Source organism: Arvicola amphibius, chromosome 14 (genome assembly GCF_903992535.2).
Source record: "Arvicola amphibius chromosome 14, mArvAmp1.2, whole genome shotgun sequence".
NCBI lineage: Eukaryota > Metazoa > Chordata > Mammalia > Rodentia > Cricetidae > Arvicola > Arvicola amphibius.
The window spans coordinates 32,497,307-32,518,856 of NC_052060.1; the positions used below are offsets into that span (position 1 = coordinate 32,497,307).

The following is a 21,550-nucleotide window of genomic DNA, read 5'->3' on the forward strand; positions in this document are numbered from 1 at the left end:
AATAAAATGTTGGGATGCTCCAATGAAACACTACCAAGAAAACCGAGAGAATGATAATATATGCCCATATCTGTGTGACTAACACAAGGTATTATGACAACAACAGCAGAAGCTGGATGTGTTGAGTTTTACACTTACGTAAGACACAGGTGTATCTAACGAGGTACTGGAAGCCAGGGAGCAGTTTAGAAGTGTTAGAAGCAGGAAGCTAGAGAGAGACTACAAGAAGGGAGTAAGATGGGGGTATGATGATACCTTTCTTGCTCTGCTTGAGAGCTAAATCACTGTGTGCGGTTTGTGAAAATTCACAAAAGATCATGTTTACTATTTATGGATTTTTCTGTATGTAAATTACAGGTCAACAAAAAGAAGAGGCATTAGAAAATACCATAAACTTTATAAGCATTAACATTCTCTCTCTCTCTCTCTCTCTCTCTCTCTCTCTCTCTCTCTCTCTCTCTCTCTCTCTCTCTCTCTCTCTTTCTCTCTCTCTCTCTAAGACAGGGTCTCTCTCTGTAGCCCTAGCTGTTCTGGAACTTCCGCTGTAGACCAGGCTGGCCTTGAACTCAGAGACCAGCCTGCAGGAAAGTGGGAACAGAAGGTAAGTGAGATTCCAAACAGCGTGCTCCAAGGAGCCTTACCTGTGTGATAGAATTTCCCTGAAAATCCAAGGTTGAATGTAAAGTTTGTGATTTGAGCACGCAAGAGATTCTGAGTGTCAAGCAGGGCCTGAAATACAGAATGAACAAAAGGTGTTTCAGGGTGACAAGGTACCCACAGGCTTCAAGCACATTCAGAGAATAAAACCACTCTATTTAAAATGAAGGGTAGGGTCTGGATAATGTTGCAATTACATAGCACATACATGTACTAACACACGAGCCCATAAGAAACCAGAAGAACAAATTTTGCCTGTAGAAGCCAAGTGAAAGGAAAAGTTTAATCCATATGTATAAAGGAAGTAGAGTATAATATATCTCTTTTTACCCCTCAGGGACATAGAGAACCAATTTCAAAAGGACATTCAATTTAAATGAAGCTTGGCAAGAACATATGTGGGAAAAAAAAACACACTGGCATTTCTCAGATATATCTTTGTTCTTCAAAACACAAAATTCTTAACTTTTAAAGTCTGAGATTCCCACAAGATGATTGCTATTCAAAGGAAGATATCAGGGCAAAGCAAATCTGTTATTTGCCCATTAAAAGAACTATCCACGGTGGTTCATCTTGATTGACAACTGGCGTGGAAGGGATTAATTCTGTGGGATTAATAACGCTAATTGTGTCTATGAAAGGATCTGCTAGTGGGACTAGCTGAGAGAGAGGTGGTCTCCTGAGTACGTCAGCGTCACCCAGGAGATTGGGACTGAGTTGGAACAGATGAGAAAACATGGGGCAAGTCAGCTGGCGTGGGCCGTCTCTCCTGGGTGCTTTTGTGCTTTCTGGCTGTCATAAACTCTGCTCTCATACATGCACCGTGATGAACTGGTGCCATAAGCCAAAACCAATAGCCCCTTTGTCTAAGCTATGGCAAGCATTTTGTCAGAGGTGAGAGTACCCACAATGCACTTTTCATAAGGAGTGGCCTGGAAGCGTGGTTTGGTTTTAGGTGTAAATTCTACTGTCTGTGAGTATTCAGTGGACGTTCATTGCTTCTTTTCCTTTACTTCCTGATTCTTATTTAAATCCCAATGACTCCAATTAATTACTCAGTCCCTCCCTCGCTCCCCCACTCTCTCTCCTGCGTGTGTCCTTAGAACTTAGTGTTCACCTCAACCAAACATAGACAGCACGGTTGGTTTTCAAACAAATCGCGATTAACACTTCACTTTAGGTTTACAACTTCACTTTACACACGAAGAGACTGAGGCAAAGAGATCCTAAATTAAAAGCACAGACATAGCTTGGCTCTCACATTGACCTTCTATCCAGATGCTTTTTCCTCTAGTACATCCAGGCTCTTAAGTAACCTGCTGCTCTCAACAGCAGAACTGACGTTCTGAAGCACCTGCGCAGAGTCTCCGTCTTCATTCGGTAACCACCCCATGGTCTCCTGCCTCATCAGAATGCAACCGAGTCTGTGCCTATGCAGAGGACGAAATCCTTTCTTCCCAAACTTAAACTCGTCTACTCAGTCACTGATTACTGAAATGTAAGTACGTAATTGTTTCCCTAACATTTCTTTGTTTGCAAGAACCAACTCTCTCGTATGCCTGGCTGAGTGATACACTCTGTGGGTCTACATGACGCTGATGGATGGAGGGCCTGCCAGTGGATCTCTACACTGAGCTATGACAGTATGAAGCTTAACTGATACCAGTGTCCCTGCACACAAGTAAGAGCTTGTTCTTATAAGGGTGAGGCGTAGGATGGGCACAGGAAGAAAAACGGGATAGGTGAGTGTGCCGCAGTGAGGAAGGGGTTTTCTTACTTTTCCCAGGGACTCTGTTGCAAGGAGGGTGCTGTACGGGTGTAAGGTCTGCGGCTTTTCCTTTCAATCTCTGGGAAAGTTACGGTGCAGTCTTTGAGAGGACAGGCCTGGAGGTCAGCCAGTCTTAACTGGAATTCTGGACCTCACCCTCTTCCACTTTTAGGCATGTTATTAAACTTTCAAAGCCCGAGTCTCATCATTGTTAAAGCCGGGTAATAACACTCACTTCAGAGCTCTATCTGAAGATTAAATAAGACAATTCGTTTATGCTGTTGGTGCAGTGACTGGAACAGAATCCGTGAGCAGCACTGAGCATTGCTGCTCTGCCATCTCTGGTGCTGCATGCATCACTGCTGCTGACACAGTTGTTACCTTTGCATTCTAGAAGGAAAGCTGTGGTACTTGCTTTTGCTTTATCTTCATTTGTAAAGTTAAGACAGTCTTCTAACGCAGAGTATAATGAGGGTGAATCACACATGCAGGAGTGGTTACTAAAAAGCCATTAAAATATCTATATCTATCATCTACCCATTGATCCATCCATCCATCCATCCATCCATCCATCCATCCATCCATCCATCATCTATAATATCTACCTTCCATTTATCTAATACCTATTTTTCTATCTTCTACCTATGTCATCTATCTATCTATCTATCTTCCATCCATCCATTTATTCACTGCTTAGTTTGTTGTCTTTACTTGATTTACATTGTTCCTCTGTTCCTTTTCTGCCTGTCCTTTTCTTCTTATTATTGTTTCTCTTCAGCTGAACATTCTAGCTCACTTTTTCTGTGTGGCTTGTCTTATCTTGCTTCTTTTTCCACTTTACTCCAATTTATCTTTTATTATTTATTTAGGGGCTAAACATTCAAAATCTATTATAAAATTATAATTTTATTATTATATATGGTCTTGCACATCCAATGACCGTATCTTAAAACTGGGAATCCACCGTTCTTTCCTTTTGCCCTTTTTGTTGGAACCAGCCCACAATGAACTGTTTTGTGACCATACACTGAATTTTTAAAATGTATAGTTGTGATCACTGTTTTTTAGGAGAAAACAAACAAACCTCTTATTCCTGGGGTTTAGAAGCTAAATTAAGTTCTTGCAAGATAATATCTTTAACAACTAGAATGTATGAATCCCAATGACTCAACTCCCCCTGAGTTTTGCCAGTTTGAATATTTCACACATTTATAACATATTTTAAAAACAAACACTCAAGCCCTTAGAAGATAGATGAAACATATGGCCATACTAATTATGTATGGTGAGACAGTACATCCTACTTGTCAAGTTGATCAGACTGAGGAGTATAGAAAAAATTAGCAAAGTACACCTGGGGATGCCAGCGAGGACATTCCAGAGATGGCTGGATCCTGAGGGCTCTGACTCACTGCTTGGACCAGCTCTTGGTGGATTCAAAACTTGATGACATTATTGGGAGGAGACCAAAGGGAAGGGGTGGAGCCTGACTGAGGAAGTAGGACACAGGCCTTATTTTGGGGGATTGTATGGTACCCCGATCCCTCTGCGTATCCCCTTTTCTACTCATTGGCCCTTACAATGTGCTCTTCCGTTCCCCATACCTTCTGTGCTCTGAAGATGCTTCTGAAATCAGAAGCCAAAATCAATCCTTCTTCCCTTAAGTCCACCCAGATATTTGGTCATAGGGATAAAAACTGAGTAGTCAACACATGGTAAAGAGGAAATTTGTGTCCAGATGGTATTTATGTACTTAGGGTAAACAGCAATACGTCTCATACTTAAATTGATTTTACAAACCAGATTTTGGGAATGTGCATGAGAAAAACGTCTTATTTTTATGCATGTTTCCATTGTTTTAAAACATATTGAAATGTTTTGTGTAAGAAGTTTAAGTACCTGGGAATGTTTTGAGACAACATCCTTTTTGCTAACCTTGCTATTGCTGGAATGAAAGCAGGGTGCTTGTCACTATGAACAAATATCAGAAAGCATTTCCTTGTTTGCAGTCTCTATTTGTGATACATCTGAAATGATGTGACAGTACCAATAACTAGCAGTAAATAAAATCATTGTTACAACACTAAAATGGAAAAAAGCTGCACAGATTTTGGGCAAGCAGACCTTTTTTGGGGACTGGAATCTCTAATGCAAAAGGCAAATTGTCACGCTATTTCAAACACTAGTGTAGGAGTCTTGGAAGCATGGCTCTTAGTTTCAAGTGTGCTCATTATTGAAAAGTGGTATTTTTATTTTTAGGAATTTCAAAATATAGCATGTATTTAACAGTATGGTATATTTTTGCAATTCCATATACCACTGATATTTTTGAAACAAGACATTTTAAAGTCATCTATTAAGATAGTATTGTTACCACTCTTTAGTTTCTCAATAACTAGGTAATCTGTATACATGCAGATATAAGGGGATATAGGCAAATTAGAGTCATAGAAAGAGCCATTGTGCTGTGAAAGAGGAATTACAGTATGCTAAAATTAGAATTAAAAGAACAGGCTTGCATTTTTTATTTAATAGCATATTGTGGATGGACATTATCCCTTCACCCCAAATCATACCTTCTAATTAAAGCAGAATACTGGTAACATCAATCTGTTGTACTATAATTGATTTGATCATTTCTGCTTATTGTACATTTAAGTTCCTTTGTTTTGGCAAACATAAATCTTGTTTATTATATAAGTCTGTATTTACATAGTAAGAAACCCTCCTGAGAGTCAAGCAATTCTATTTACCTTTGAATAAACAAACAAACTTTGCAGAAAATTTGAAAATGTTTAATAGAGTATTAAAAGGGAACATAATGTCCAATAAAATTGTAAGACATTTGCATTCAACATAACTCACAAAAATTTAAATATCACTTTTTAAAAGCTGAATGTATACACTGTTCTTTCTTAGCTTTTCAAGTTCTCATTATGCAAAGTCAAGAACATTTTCAAGATCTGGTTAAAGGCAAGAACAGATCTAATTTAAAGAAATTGAGCTCTGAGGATTGAGTAAAATGGAAGCTTTTATGTGGCTTTGGATTTCGCTCAATTTTCCTTAACAGAATGAATACACTAAAGAGGGAAAATGAGAGGCAAAAATTAAAATTAAACATAATTGGAAAACATTTTTGTATGAATCGTTTCAGTATCCAGCAAATGTGTGGCATTCTCCAGGAGAACATCTGCTAATTTTCATTTCTTATTTATACCACCTAGATAATATTTTGAGCCACTCCACCATTTGTGAGTGAATAGCTTAGGCTGATAAGCCAATCAAAGACGAGGAAGACATTTTAATGTTGAGTACTGTGCTGGTTCATTTGTTGACAGCAACCAGAAATACCTGGGAAGAGGGTGGCGAACTGTGGAGCTGTGGCCTGTGACTATATCTGTGGGCATTTTCTTGGTTACTGAGTGATACGTGTGGGGCCACTCTAGGCTGCTGGACCTGGGCTGTATAAGAAAGCAGGCATGGCAACCTAAGGGGAGCAAGCAAATTAGCAGTATTGCTCCAAGGCCTCTGCTTTGGTTCCTGCCTGCAGGTTCCTGCCTTGAGCTCCCTTGATGATGGACGGTGACGTAGTAGTATACGCCAAATACTCTCTTTCTTCACAAGCTTGTGCTGGTCAGTGGTTATCACACCAACAGAATCCAAGCGAGGACAAGTGTGCTTTTGAGCAGGAGGCAAAGCATATATGATGGAGGAGAGTTATCTGTCTATGTTTCTTTCATTGGTTAATTAATAAAGAAAACTGCCTTGGCCCTTTAAGAGACAGAAAATTAGGTAGGCGGAGTAGACAGAACAGAATTGTGGGAACAAGGAAGCAGAGTTGGGGAGACGCTTCAGGCAGTCGCCATAGTGGGTCTCCATGCTTCTCCTCTCCGAGATGGACACAGGTTAAGATCTCTCCTGGTAAGCCACACCTCGTGGTGCTACACAGATTACTAAATATGGGTTAAAGGAAGATGTGAGAATTAACCAATAAGAGGCTACAGATAATGGGCCAGGCAGTGTTTTAAAAGAATACAGTTTCCGTGTAATTATTTCGGGTGTAAAGCTAGCCGGCGGCCGGGTGGCGGGACGCAGCCCCGCCGCTTCACACTACACATATAATACCCAAAATGTAATTATCTATATTGACTTAATTAAATAATAGCAATTGGGTAGCTATTTGTAGAGACTATACTGTGTCTCTGTGGCAAACACTTCTGAATTCCAGCATCAGAGTTACTTAGTATAAATAGTGTAACCCATTTCAGATGAAATGGAGAAGCAGCCTCAAGTCCCTAAAACCCTAAAGCAGAAATGGGGCTGTGGTTCTAGGAGGGCCCTTTGCTGCCTCCACCCCTTTTTTAACCAAGCTTGAAAATTTCTTTTGGCCTTGCAACAAAACTCCATCTCTGCTTCCTCTTGCCACCCTGTAAAAAACAAAAATCATGTGCCCACACTGTGTTCCAAAGTCTCTTTAGTAATGTGGGTGTCTATTAGCACTTAAGTGGAGGTTCACCAAACAACTGTATGACAACAAGCATCACAGGGCTCTGAGTCTGTCTAAACGATGCTATTGAATCTTTCATTCCCCATAGGAATATTCATGCTTCTCATGTCTGCTCTGTGTTAGCAGAGTTAGGACATACAGTTTGTGTGGAAGGTAAGGGGAAAGAGTTATATAGCAGTATTAAATTGCCACATCTTTTAATCTAGGACACACATAATATACTTTAAATCACATGCTAAGGGTTATTTTTCTTTAAACTGTTTTTGGACTGAAAATGGCAAAAATGATTTGTAACTAGGAAACAAAATTATTAAGTTCACTGAGTGTTGGAGTTTTTATGCACATTTTATTTAGTGTTTGGCTGATGCACATCAATAGGCAAAATACTGATGTACCTTCAGAAGAAAAAAATATACAAAGCAGTTCACAAATCTTTACATTACAGTATGTTTAGGAACCATTAGGTACATTTTATCATTTAACTATTTAGAAAAAAGAGTTTATATATCACAAAATACATGTTTCATAATGTTTATAAATAATGTTATTTATTCTTCTTAAGAAGTAAAAATGCAGGCTGGAGAGATGGCTCAGCGGTTAAGAGCATTGCCTGCTCTTCCAAAGGTCCTGAGTTCAATTCCCAGCAACCACATGGTGGCTCACAACCATCTGTAATGAGGTCTGGTGCCCCCTTCTGGCCTTCAGGCATACACACAGACAAAATATTGTATGTATAATAAACAAATAAATAAAAAAGAAGTAAAAATGCTAAGTACCTATAAAAACATGGAAAAGGCCCTCAGCATCCTTTCCACTTCCATTTTAAAAGCAAAGTGGGGCTGAGGCTTGCCTATCCACTCTACGAGGCAGTAGTTACATTACTTGTATCTCGGCAAGATGTTAGGGGCCACCATGCAAACACATTTGTTTAGTGGGACAGGAGTAATTTTTTTTTTTGTTTTTGTTTTTTTTTGTTTTTCGAGACAGGGTTTCTCTGCAGCCTTTTTAGAGCCTGTCCTGGAACTAGCTCTTGTAGACCAGGCTGGCCTCGAACTCACAGAGATCCGCCTGCCTCTGCCTCCCGAGTGCTGGGATTAAAGGCGTGCGCCACCACCGCCCGGCTAGGAGTAAATTTTTGATTGATCATTCATGAAGTCAAAAGGCTTGTGGGGCAGTTGTATGTTCATTTACTTGAGTATTTTTTTTTTACTTTGATATAACTCAAATTGAAAAATAAAAGTAGAGAACATTTTACTTTGTTTTCTTGTGTTTTTTTTTTTTCTTAGAAAGCGTGTCCTGGGTTAGTGCTTCTCAGGATTGATTTAAAGGATATAAAGGAAAAAAACAGTTCACAGTCACAGTGTGATGCCCTTCAGAAACTGTCAACTACACCTCACAAATCTACTACTTACAAAATAATTATATTATCACAATGATTTCAAAAACTTAAAATATTTGCTTTTAAGTAGCAGTACATCACAAAGATAGTTTCCCCAGAGAGTAGACTTCTGGGTTCTAGCCCAGACAATGAGCAGGCCTCTTGAAGCAAGACCCGAGGTGCTTTTGTGTATGTGACCTCACACCCCACTCTAAGCACCAGCAGTGTGTTTGCTGATTCGAAATGCTGAGAGTTCAAGGTCAGTCTAGTTCATTTACAGACCTGTTCTTTCCTTCAGCATCTGAAAAGGTGCTGAACACTATGGGCTTAGTAGGGTTCCTGGTGCACAGTAGGCAGGAGGTGGTCAACAGCTCCACGAACAACTTAAGTAGTAGACATTGTGTATTTGCAAATAAGAAGTGTTCTAAAAATATAACGTTTGAGGATTAGGCGAACTGAGTAGCAGCTCTAGGGGCTGCACGGGCACGGAAGTGCTCTGTGCTTAGCTTTTTGTCTCACTCTGAATGGGATACGAGTTACCCAGGTAGCCGCTGTCTGAGAGGCGTTTTTTGGAGGTTAACATCAGAAGCGGCAGAGTCATGCTGACTGCCTTCCTTGTTTTCAGAGGGTTTTCCCAGATCAGCTGAAGATTTGAACAGAACAAAGAGGCGAGGAGGAACTTTTCCCACACGACTATCGCAAACTGGGACACTGGTCTTTCTTTTTTTTTTTTTTTCCGCCCTAAAAATCAAACTCAGTTTTTCTCCCTCTAAAACTTTTCCCCATACTTTAAAATATAAAAGTCCTCTTCATCCAGGCTGGGAGAAGCAGCTACTCAGAACACCTGGCCAGGCAAAACACAAAAACCTAGGCTAGGCAGCCCCAGCCTTGGGAGGGCAGGTTTGGGGGAGCTGGTGCTTATGGGTCCAGAGGTGGCTGGAGCGGCAGCATTTCATAACAGAAAATGCTCCAGCCTCTGAGGACAATGGCTTGGTGGTTGCTTACAAAGCCAAATAGAATCATTTTATAATTCAGCAATTCCACCTCTAGGTGGGTACTCCCAAAACTGGAAAGTTTTTAGACAAATGTTTGTACACTAACTAGTTCCGAGTAGCAAGAGTCAAAATCACCAAATCATGAAAATAACTCCAAATGCCCACTGATGGATAAGTGGATAAACAAATTGTGGTACACACATGCAATGGGAAAGTACTCCCCCCTGACACCCATGTACCAATATATGTCATAGCACAGCTATACCTCACAAGCAAGCGGAGTGAACACACTGCCAGGGAAGTCACATATTGTATGAGACTATTGATGTGCAGTGTATTGATCCACAGAGACGGAGGCAGGCTGCTTCCCAGGACCTGGGAGTGAGGTGACATGAGACAGGGCTGTGGGGTCCATATGATGTAAGGATAGTGTCTGGGCTTGGCGGAGATAGTGGTTGTGCCGGGCATAAATACGCTAACAGCTCATATTCTGATCTTAACTAGGTGGTTGCTTAGATGACAGTGAGTTTCACCTCTGTAAACAGAACAACGAGAGTTTACAATCCTGAGCCCCGATGTCTGTGTGGTTTATCTGAACTACTAATGGGTGTTTATGTGCACTGTCCTACAACAGTGAATGCCCATCTGTCTTTCAGGCTGGCCTCAAGAGAGTTCTCCACGGTGTGCATTGGAAGCACTGCCAACTGCTTTCCCGCTTCTTCCTAAAGACAAGCTTTCCCCACACACAAAGTTCAGTCAATTTTCCAGGCCTCTGACTACATAATCTTGGTGCAGTTTTCCTTTATCTTCTATACTTAAAAAGGGAAAAAAAACCCTCAGTTTTATTAAGGTATAATTAACAAAAAATTATATATATTTACAGTATAAAGTGTCATATTTTGAAACATATATGCATTGCAAAAATAGTTAACTTGAGCAGGTGGGTAAATCATTACTACTAGATAAGAGCCTTCGCTGGGGGAAGTGGGACTCTCAGAAATCTGTAAGCTATGAATGGTTCATACAGACCTGGGATAAGCCTTTTGAAGAATCCCTTTGCATAGCTTCACACCAGACTGCAGAACTTGTTTTAGTAGTTTTAAAACGGTTTATAGTTTTCTTTGATACAAGCTGGGGAAAAAAGAACACAAATGTCTACCTTACCTAACAGCTTTCTTCCTCTGGAACCTACGAAGCCTATGAGATAGGAACGCTAACGCTACTAGGAAGAAAGTAGAAAAGTTGAGTTTTGTTATGATCTGAATATGTCACCAAAGTTTATATACTGAAATTTAGCCATCCATGTATTACATCTGGAAGGGCTTTAGGATGACAGAGTCAAGAGAATGGGTGAACTAGGGTCCCTACACAGAGCTAGACATGGTGCCTGCCTTTTTTGTCACTTCCACTAGTGAGGGTGTGGCATCAGCATCTGCTTCCTGGTATTGTGGCAACACAAATGCATCTGGAAAGAGAGGCCCCGGGTCTTTATGCACGCGGAAGCTGCCATCTTCTAGCCTCAGACGGACGGAAAGAGTCTCTTGTGTATAAGTTACCAGTGTGGGATGTTTTATGACAGCACCCTAACTCACCGAGGCAGATTTAATTGTTAGGAAAGGTAATTGTCACGTGGAGTCACTCCCCTTTTCACATTATTCTGGTAGGATTTATGATCTAGTTTCTGAGGGCAGAAAAAAATTAAATTCCATAAACTGATTGCAAAGAGAGATGCTGACGAAGCTAATGAAATACTTAGACAGGGGAAGAGTAAATCATCAAAAAGAAATCACACAGCTATGCAAATTAGGGCGTGGGGAGAAGAGGACACATCTCTCCCTCTCCCTCTGTGTCCGTTCACTGTGCTTTAGTGAGAGCTAATGTCGCACCATAGAATTCTCAGTCACGTTGCTAATTCAAGTCACATTGAGTGAATGTCTACTATGTGTCATATCTTTTGTTAGTTGCCGGGATAATCAAATTAAATCTGTCATTCAGTGACAGGATGTTTTGAGGAGAAAATGAGATTTTTAAAAAAGATCTTTTTTATGCTTTAACTGAACAAGTGTATAAAGTTATCATGATCATTTAAAGTAAAATTTTGGAAAAATTGTTCACATTGGCAGATGGCATCCTTGAATGAATTGGAGACGTCAAGGTAATTTAGATGTCAGTCCTTCTTTCTCCCTTAGCTTCAGCAGCAGGCCTTCTCACCTCCAGGAAGTCAGGACAAGGGCACGCTAGTTTCTAGATCTTCCCTTCTTCTGCTTTTTCTCTGTCAGTGAAACCCTCCTCATATTGTCATGGGTGAACCTTTTATGTCTTCCTTTACACAGTACAGTACCAAGGAGGTTTGTCTGAAATGAAGAAAATGGCCTCAGAGGCTTTGCATAGCTACTCCTGTCACCCCAAAGACCAGACTTTCTTGCATCCTTTGCCTCTCATTGGTTTCTTTGTGAGACTGGCCAGGCCCCAAGATGTTATGATGCTCACTTACTGTTTCTCGCTCTCTGCTTCCACTGCACATAAGAGGCTCCAGAGAAGGAGTCTGACTCTTTCCTCATTTGCGTGTTGTCTGGAGTAATGGAGTAGGTACCCAGAAACATTTGTTAAGTAAACCCACAAATGTCTGTAATTTGTAGTCTGAGCATTTTAGGCCCGACACTGAAGTATAGCTCTGGGTTAAAATCAATGAGGCCGCAGTGCAGTTTGGGGGTTAAAATCAAAACACACACAAACCCAAGAGGCTATTCAGAAAGATAATGAACATGGACCCTGGAAGGAAGTTTTCTGGCCTGATCCCAGCTCCCAGGACACTGAGTAACTTCTCCCTTTGGCCCAAGTATCTTTGCCAAGTCTGCTTTTCTGTTGTAGAACACAAAAGAAAATTAATAAGAGGAAAGCGTGACTGGTTCACTGATTTGTAAGATTACAATATTGTGATACAGCAGTCCTGGTGCAACAGAGATGATGGACACACGCCAATTCCAGTACAGATCACAATGGACCCAGTGCTCTCAACGCTGGCCACAGCTGGGCGTGGCTGTCTGGCAGCAGGCACTGTCCCAAGTGTGCAGGGCACCTGCTACCCCTGGAAGGGAAAGGCTGAGGAGTGGTTTCCTAAAGATGGCCTCTGTCTTTCCTCACTGGGTATGAATATCCAGAACCTGACTAGCGAGTGTTTTGCTTGTCTCAGAAAAGATCAGATTAACGACAATCACACAGCAGCATGTCAGAACTGGAAGACCTGACCAATGGCTGAACTCAAGTGTTTTTCATGTTGTCAGGGCTACGTGGAAGAAGCAGAGACGCTGGAAATGGTGTGAGTCTTTGGAAACCTCAGAGTCACCCCTACTGAGATACCTCTTCCAACAAGTCCACACCTCCTAACCCCTCCCAAACAGCTCCACCAACTGGGGACCATGTATTTAAATATCTGAGCGTATGGGGGCCATTTTCATTTGAACCACCACAATGGCTATCACCTCAGCTTCTATCTTGATATCAAAGCTCATGTAGCTCATGTACTCCTTCTATTTAGGAGAAGCAGTGTGTTCTCTCACTGGAAGCCCCTCTTACTTTCTGTGTGAGTATGGGTGCCAGTTTATGTGGGTGCCCCTGCATATAGACAGAAGTCCACCTTGGACACGTCTCAGGAGGTATCCACCTTTAAATGTTTTGCCTTTATTTATTACTGTTGGTGTGTGTGTGTGTGTGTGTGTGTGTGTGAGAGAGAGAGAGAGAGAGAGAGAGAGAGAATGCACATGCACACACACATTCGTACGCACTCTATGTACAATATGTTTGTGTGAGTACAGGCAAGTATGTGTAAGGAAACACATGGAGATCAGAAGGCGACCTCTGGGAGTTGGTTCTATCCTTTCCTGTGGATTCCAGGGTGTTCGGTTTGCCTAACATGACCTTTTACCTGCTGACCCAACTCACTGGCCCTCCCTCTTTTTGCTGAAACCTGGCCTCTCACTGGGACCTGCGGCTCACTGATGATCTCAGGGACGGGCCTCTCCCTGACTCTCTAGGCTCCAAGCACCACCACCCTGCCTGGATTCTGCATGGTGCTGCTTGAACTTGGGACTCCAGGCTTGTCCAGAGCTTTCCTGACTGCGTCCCCTCACCAACCCAGCTTTGCATCCCTAGTGTACCACTCTGTAAAATACTTTATCTTATGCCTCTTTGAGAAGAAGTTAATATATCAAAATATACATCCACACCAGACATTGTGGGCAGCTGATATGGAAGTTTCATACAAACATAATGAAGCACACGGCATCAACCTAAACTTTAATCTCTGAGATCACTGAGCGGAATACTGGAGAACACACGCACTTTGCGACCTCTGGCAAGTGTCTCTTCTAAGAAGTCACAGGTTTGATTTGTATTTCTGGTTATAATTGGTAAGGTGATTCTAAAACTGGGAAAGATGCCACTGTTTGAAGCCACCAAATAGTCGTTTGCTCTCAGTGACCCTGTTCAGATGGAAATTAATGACATTTTTGCTTCTCCAGAGAGAGCCTTCTTCAGGTCCCTAACAACAATATTATTTTTCCCTTTATAAAGATAACTTCAAGTAATACTGAAATTAAAATGTAGTCAATGGTACAGTGGTCCATGTCTCCTAAGTTTTAGATAATTATCTAAGAAACAATGAAAAGGTGCAGATTACATTACTCAGGAAGAGGAGCATTGAATAACAACACAATTCACTTCCAAAACTCATCTTTCCTGTTCACTTTACTACTTCAATGCTGAATGCAGAATGATTCAGGGAAAGATAGCATTGGTTAAGAAGCTTTCAAAAGCCTTTAGAATGTTCTTTTCACAATGTCTTCCAAATTGCCAATTTGGAAGTAGGAGTAGGCCATGCTCTGGATGTGTTTGAATATGCAAAGGCTTGCCTGCTGGAAGCTTCGTTCTCAATGTGGCTAGGGTACTCTGGAACCCTTAGGAGGGCTTGGTGGGGATTCTTAGGCTAAGTGGAGAAAACTTGGAAGAGCATTATGTGACCCACACTTTTGGCCTTCCTGCTTGGTGATGTGGATTTGTCATTCCACATGTGCCTCTGCAGATGATGCAGCCACAGTGGGGTGTGGTGGGTTGCGGAGGGAGTGGCCCTTGAGTGGAGTGTGGTGGGTTGCAGTGGGAGTGGCCCTTGACAGAGTTGATGCCATGCTGTGACTTAAATATCCCACATCCCAAACTGAGGGCTAACTAAAACTCTTTTTCATAAAGCTAGCTTGCCTTAGGTATTTTGCTAGAGTTAGGAAAATGGGCTAATATGGAAATCTGGTATAGAGGAGTGGAGCTGTTACAATAGCCATACCTGAAAACTAGCTAACAAGTGGAGGTAAAAGGAGGTGGCGCTACTCTACTGAGCAATCTCTCCAGCCCCTCTGAATTTTCATTAGCTTAGAGGAAGGAGCTGGGGATGTTTTATAAGAGACTTGGGGATTCCATATTTATAGTACTCATTCATGTCACACTGAAAATATTCATCAAAAACCCTGCTACATTCATTTATTGTATGTGTGTGTGTGTGTGTGTGTGTGTGTGTGTGTGAGGTGCACATTCACATGTGTGTAAGTGTGGAGATCTGAGGACAAGTTGGTCTCTCCTTCCACCACATGGAACCCAGGAATTGAACTCAGGCCATAAGGCTTGGCAGCAAGTGTTTTTACCTGCTGCTGAACTATCTTGCTCTTGACAGCACTAAATAGCTAAGCACATCGAAGAAGAAAAGCCTCCAGTGTTCCTGAAAGACGTTCCCTGTGCTCTTGTGATTTTGCCTGCCTTGTAAGAGCACGAACCACTTTCACTTTGTAATGTCCTTTCAAGGATCCTTCAGGCTTATTGCTCATTGTAAGAGGCTTGAGTGCTCAGAGTTCAGAGGTTCACTTTTTCCCTGTAATGCAGCCCTGTGTGTGGCACTCTATTGCGGCTAAGGGTATTGCTGTTCTCTCTGACCCCTGCCAGGACCTGTGAAACTGGGCTGGACTGACTGCTTGCTTACACAGGGATTCTCAGACTTCACACCTTGTCATAGCTGATGAAAGGCAGCTCATTAACAACGCTGGACAAGGAAAGAGCCTGTTTATTTAAGGGACCATCTGAAGTAATAGCTCAGGGATGTCAGTGGGAAAGAGTATCATCCTCAAGACCAAGTGATGGGAACTCATGTTATTTCCAAGCAAAGAAAATATATTGCTTGAATCCACACACACACACACACACACACACACACACACACACAACTCCAATGGTTTTCTGAAGACGTGTGTGCTGTGTGCAATGTGATCTATATGTGTGCTCCTGGCTTGAAAATTAGCACTGATGTTAGATTCACAAAGCCTAGTATAGTCTTTTGAGGTTCAATGCTGATTTCACATCTGTATCTTCAGAAAGCCAGTTGGTTGGTTTGTAATTTGCCAGCCTTTATCTGGAAAACTGAGTAGAGAAAGAAGGGTTAAACTGACGTGAGGTGTACATCACAGTTAATAAATTGTGACAAGTACCAGTAGGCAGGGACCGGAGCTTACGGATGTAGCAAAGAGGCACTGTCCCCTTTAAAAGCACTTATCAGTTAGGCCCGGGGTGGGGGCAGGAAATGAGGCCAAAACAGCCCTTTTAAATATGTCTAAGACTATTTTAAAGCAGTAAAGTATCACTATGTAACAAATCCTGACAGGTGTCTGTTATATGTTGGCACTTTAATAAAAGTAAAATCATTTACGTAAAACTCGGCAGTTCATAAGGATAGTGCGGTATCCTTTTGTATCTATGGACCACACTCACAACATCAAAGTCCACACTTGCACTGTGTAGACCACTTTAGTGAGGAGAATTTTGGATGCGCCACTTGGCGTCACATGATGACGCCTTGGCAAGCAATAGACTTTCTATGTGATGGCGGTTTCATATTGCAGAGGAGCTGAGGCATTCATAAACTGCCTGGTGAAGTGGCAGCCACTGCACCACTGCAGCAAGGCACAGTCATCTGTGCATGTGGTGATGCCATTGTGAACACACCCATGGGCTGCACTGCACATAAGTTATGTGCGCTAGACAATGCTCGATAACAATACGACGTGACCGCAACCAGCTTTTATGTCTACTACTCTGCCACTTACCATTCTTTTCCAGCGCAGCCCTTCTACTGACCTCTATTGTCAAAAAGCAGGCCCTGTAGCCTCGTACAGCTCATCTCTCCCTCTCATCGAGAAGCCAGGACAAGGGACTGACCTAGGCCATTTGCTGTGCATGACTGCAACCTCCAATATTCCACAATGATGGAACTGCACAAGGGCGCATTTCTCAGGATGGAGGCTCATAATCAACTCAGATATTGCTAGATGCAATTGTGGTCTATGTAATGAGATTAACCGATCAACACAGAAAAATCTTACCATAGGAGAAATAGGGAGACCACCATGTGAGAGTTCTATTTATGTCACAAAGACCTTGTCAGACTTCGTGAGGTGAGAAGTGTTATCAACTATTTGAAAGATGAAAGCACACGTTCAAATGAGCTAAGCACACGAGCACGGACCACAACTAGTGCAGATATGGGATTGAAGCACAATTTAACCAAGTCTGAGGACCTAGTCCTTGTGCAGCACACAAGCATGGGCTCTAGGGAGACAAGTTGCTCTATGAGCCTAGATTCACCCCCACAAAGGATAACATATATTCTCCAATAAAATGAGTTTAATTAATTAAAAAATATTCCCTATGGAAGATAATCTATAACTCTAGTTGCTAGAATTTATGGTACCATGTAAAAGACAGGGCTTCTCTTATTTTTAAGTGACTGTCCCAACAGTCATTTTTATCGAGAGACTATAAAACTGTGATAGGGGAAAAAGGTTGTCAGTCTTCACCATGAGCAGCCTAAAGTGCATGGGATAGTGTATCTGTGAAATGCAAAGGAAAAAAGCTGCTGTGACCCACAATCTCAAAAGAGACATCCATGAAGGAATTCAGGAATAGGATGTTTCCTGAACATAACAAATTTGACTCAGACTCTGTAGCTACTTCTCTGACTACAGATCTGGGCCATGTCTTCAGTGTTGAATGCCTGGTCCTCCCTTCCTTTTCTCTATTCTCTTTTCATACTAGATCTTATCCAATGTTAGGACTTTGAATGCCATCCAAATTCTGTTTTTGTTTCTTTGTAGCTTAGTAACCTGGAACTAGCTCTTGTAGACCAGGCTGGCCTCGAACTCACAGAGATCTGCCTGACTCTGCCTTCTGAGTGTTGGGATTAAAGGTGTGCACCACCACCTGGTGCCATCCAAATTCTAATAAGTTCCCAGTTTGTATCTTTACCTGTGACTTCTCTTTGCTTTCAAGACTTGAACACCTCCCTGCCTATGTATCTCTATATGGACACCTATACACAGCACTAACCTACCAAATAGAAGAAAGAACTTCTGGTCTGCTTCCCTCACTTAATAACTAATATTAATAGATGTTTTAGTTAAGGTTTCTACTGCTGTGAGGGAACACCATGACCATGGCACCTCTTATGAAGGAAAACATTTATTGGGGTGGTTGCTTATAGTTCAGAGTTTTAGTCTATTATCATCACGACAGGGAGCATGGCAGTGTGCAGGCAGACATGGTGCTGGCTTCATCTTGATCAGAAGGCAACAAGAAATGATCTGTCTCACTGAGCACGGCTTGAGCATATATGAACCCTCAAAGCCCACCTACACAGTGACACACTTCCTCCAATAAGACCATACCTCTTCCAACAAAGTCACACCTCCTAAAAATACCATTTCCTTTGAAACCATCTCACTAGGCATTAATTAACTTTTAGTATCAAGAGATATGTACTATTCTGAACATTTCATGCAGATTTAAATATTTGATCTCTAAGGCATATTGCTGAGACAGATGCTTCACTGATTTTGATTTTACACAAAAAGAAGCTGATGTAAGCAGGCTAAGATGTTGGCCAAGATGTGAGAACAAGCGAAGAGATAGAAACTCATCTGCTTCTATGGTTTACAGCCACTACAGGACCAGGACACAGAGTACTTGGCTGCCTGGCTCAATCTTGGGCACTGTCCTTGATGCCATTTTGTTTCTGTTGCTCACATGCCACTGTCAGCAAAACTTTAGCTATGCACTGTCTAAAATGTCAAGAGGAGAATGGTTAAGTGCTGTAAGATTGGGGACACAACAGAATGATCACAGACTTGGGTAAGAGTAAGAGTCTAGTAAACTTGTTTTAGAATAAAAATAATTTTGTGAAACAGAGTGAAAATGGCAGGGATATATACACACAGAGATGTGGTATTATATTACAGATAGATATAATGCCAATTATATAAACATTAGAATTTTTTTGGAATTCTACACCTTGTAGGGCAACGCTGGGCAGACCAAGCACATCTGAGCATACCTATCTTTAGCACCATCAGGCAAAGCTCACCACAGGGAGTGGTATGGGAACCCCAATTCTCAAAAGAGGGTTTCTGCTCATTCTAGTTCACTAGATAGCCATTTTGCTCAGGTCTGTTCGTGCTGGGTCCCCTTAGTAATATTTAAAGAGTCTCATGGTATGAACTGAGTCCTCATTAATGAATATCACAGTATTAAGGCCTCCATTCTCAGAACAGGGTAGCAACGACTAATTAGTGAAGCCCGTGGGTTTGAAGGTTCATTTATACTCTTACAGCGTTACTGAAATGAAGGTGCTGTTGTTCTTTCTGTTGCCACTGTTTTAAGGGTTGGGGTCGGACTCCCAGGGTTTCCTGTCAGTCAACTTACCACACCCCAAGAATCCAGGGCTGGCTGCTGAGGCTTCCTGCCTATAAGAGGTTCTGATGGCTTTCCCTTTTATATTAATGAGGTTTTTACATTTAATTTACAAGAATTTCCATGAAGTTTTCTGAGAATATAAATACAAAAAGGTTATACAGTTTTACCTTACAGTCTTTGAAATAACAGGAAAATGATTGGAAAGTCAAGGAACTTAATTTTCCCTTTTATTTGAGAAATGAATGAAAATAACTTCTGATATGGTAACCCAAGGGAAGAACCTTCTTTTGTTCAGGTACCGTCATCTTATCCTTGTGAAGAGCTACTTCATATACAGCAATACAAAGATGGATGCACACTGTCAATACCTACACTTAGAAGAGAAAGGAAGGCTTTATCACTTCCCTCTGCCAAGCCCATGTCAAAAATATACATTCACTCAGGACAGAAAATACACATTCACCCACTTAGCACTTCCTCAGCTCTGCAGTTTTTAATATTGCTTATATGGCTATTTTTATTAAAATTGTCAAACATTATTTTTGTAGAGGGTGGAGGAAGCCCTGGGTGTGTGTGTCTTATTGTCATAGGCTTCTGTAGCTGAGAATAGGGTCCACCTTCACTTTTCTGTGTGTCTGTGTGGCATGGACTTTTGTTCATTCTCTCACTGCTCCAGTCAGATCCAAGTCTCTGGAGCCCTGCCAATGATTCAGTAAAGTGCCACCAGACCAGAGACAGTAATAGGGATGCTGAACTGGAAACAGGAACAGGGATGCTGAGCTGGAGACAGGAACAAGGATGCTGAGCTGGAGGCAGGAACAGAGATGCTGAGAGCCGCAGATAGTATCCTTAACTTGCACAAGTTAACATTTTTTAGGTGTGGAATTGGCACATTTACCACTCTCCCACCTGAGTGTGTATGGGTGTATGTGTGTGTGTATGCAATCATGTGTGCCTACAAGCATGTGTCCACCTGCATATGCACAAGGATATGTACTTGTGTGTACATGTATGGAGGACAGAGGACCTCGGCTGTTGTTCTGCATGGGTGGTCATGGGTGGTATGAGGAAGCAGGCCGAGAAAGGCAGTAAGCAGGAATTCTTCATGGTCTCTGCTTCCAGGTAACTTGGAAGCCAACTGCACCCTTCCCTCTCCAAGCTGCTTTTGTTCATTGTTTCATCACAGTCAAAGAAAGCAAACCGGGACAGCTGTGTTTTAAACTGATCTGTTCATTAGCCTCGTGATAGACAGAAACACTTCAAGACTCATGACACTGGCGGTTGCCAACATGCTGCTAAACAGCACTGTTAGAGTGGCGCCCAATCTCTGCATTGCTAAACTTCTTAAACTAAGTTCAGAACAGGCTCCCTGTTACCCATGGTGGCCTCCAGAGAGTTAAGATGCCCATTGGTGCTTCACCCAATTAACTGCTATTATTTCTATATTTACATAGCTCGATTAATTACTGGGTCATAATGTGTTCTTTTCTGCTTAAAATAATAAAATCAATAAATAATAATAAAATAAATAAGAAATAATAAAATAAATAAAAAATAAAATGCTTCTTTTCAGCCCAAAGGGCATGCATCTTACATGGCCCCATGGGCATGTATCTTATACAGCAAAAGAAATTTGTGTAGATATGAGTGACTAAAGTTAGGAACTTGGCATGGGGGATTATTACAGGGTATATAATATTCACTTATTTACATATGTGTGTGTGTGTGTGTGTCCTAAGGACAGCCTCCCAATAGTCTAGTCTTAGATGAGTTAATGAGACTTTATGAACTTCAGTTCTTTATATATGCTGATGTTACTTATTATAATTCATATTGTTTCCATGATAATTAAATAATAATGAAAGTATACCACAAAATGATTGTGTGTGTGTGTGTGTGTGTGTGTGTGTGTGAGTGCGCGTGCTGGATGTTTTTTGTCATCTGAGAAGAGGAAACTTCATTTGAGAAAATCCCCCCCATCAAATTAGCACGTAGGTAAGTCTACAGGGCGTTTTCTTGATTAATGAGTCATGTAGGAGCGCTCAGACACATCCCATCGCAGTGGGATGGTGCCACTCCTAAGCAGGTGGTCATGAGTTGCACAAGAAACTAGTCCTAGCAAGCAACGAGAATCAGCAAGACAGTAAACAGTATTTCCAGAATTTCTTTGTGGCCTCTCCTTCAGTTCCTGCCTCTCTATTCCTGCCTTTAGTTCCTATCCTGAATTCCTGCAGTAAGGCTGTAAACGGAAACAAACCCTTTCCCAACAAGGTTGTTTTCAGCCTTGGTATTTACTCGCAGCAATAGAAACCTGATTAAAGTAATACTCAATATGGGTGACTTAATTTGAAAGTACCTAAGTACCTACATCATTTAGTAGACACGACATGGCTGTTGTGCACATGAACACACAGCAGCTGTGCTACCTGCACAAGGTCAAGCCAGGAAAAATCCAGGCAGAGTAG

General features: G+C 41.6%; 1 protein-coding gene across 1 annotated transcript in view; it reads right to left on the reverse strand.

Annotated features, from left to right (window-relative positions):
- The window catches only part of Ndst3 (N-deacetylase and N-sulfotransferase 3), a 116,502-nt gene that overhangs the window by 88,057 nt on the left and 6,895 nt on the right, over positions 1-21,550 (reverse strand). Inside the window, exon 2 of the mRNA XM_038311542.1 lies at positions 642-729. Coding sequence (XP_038167470.1) covers positions 642-729 — 88 coding nt within the window. The remainder of the gene's footprint in view (positions 1-641; positions 730-21,550) is intronic.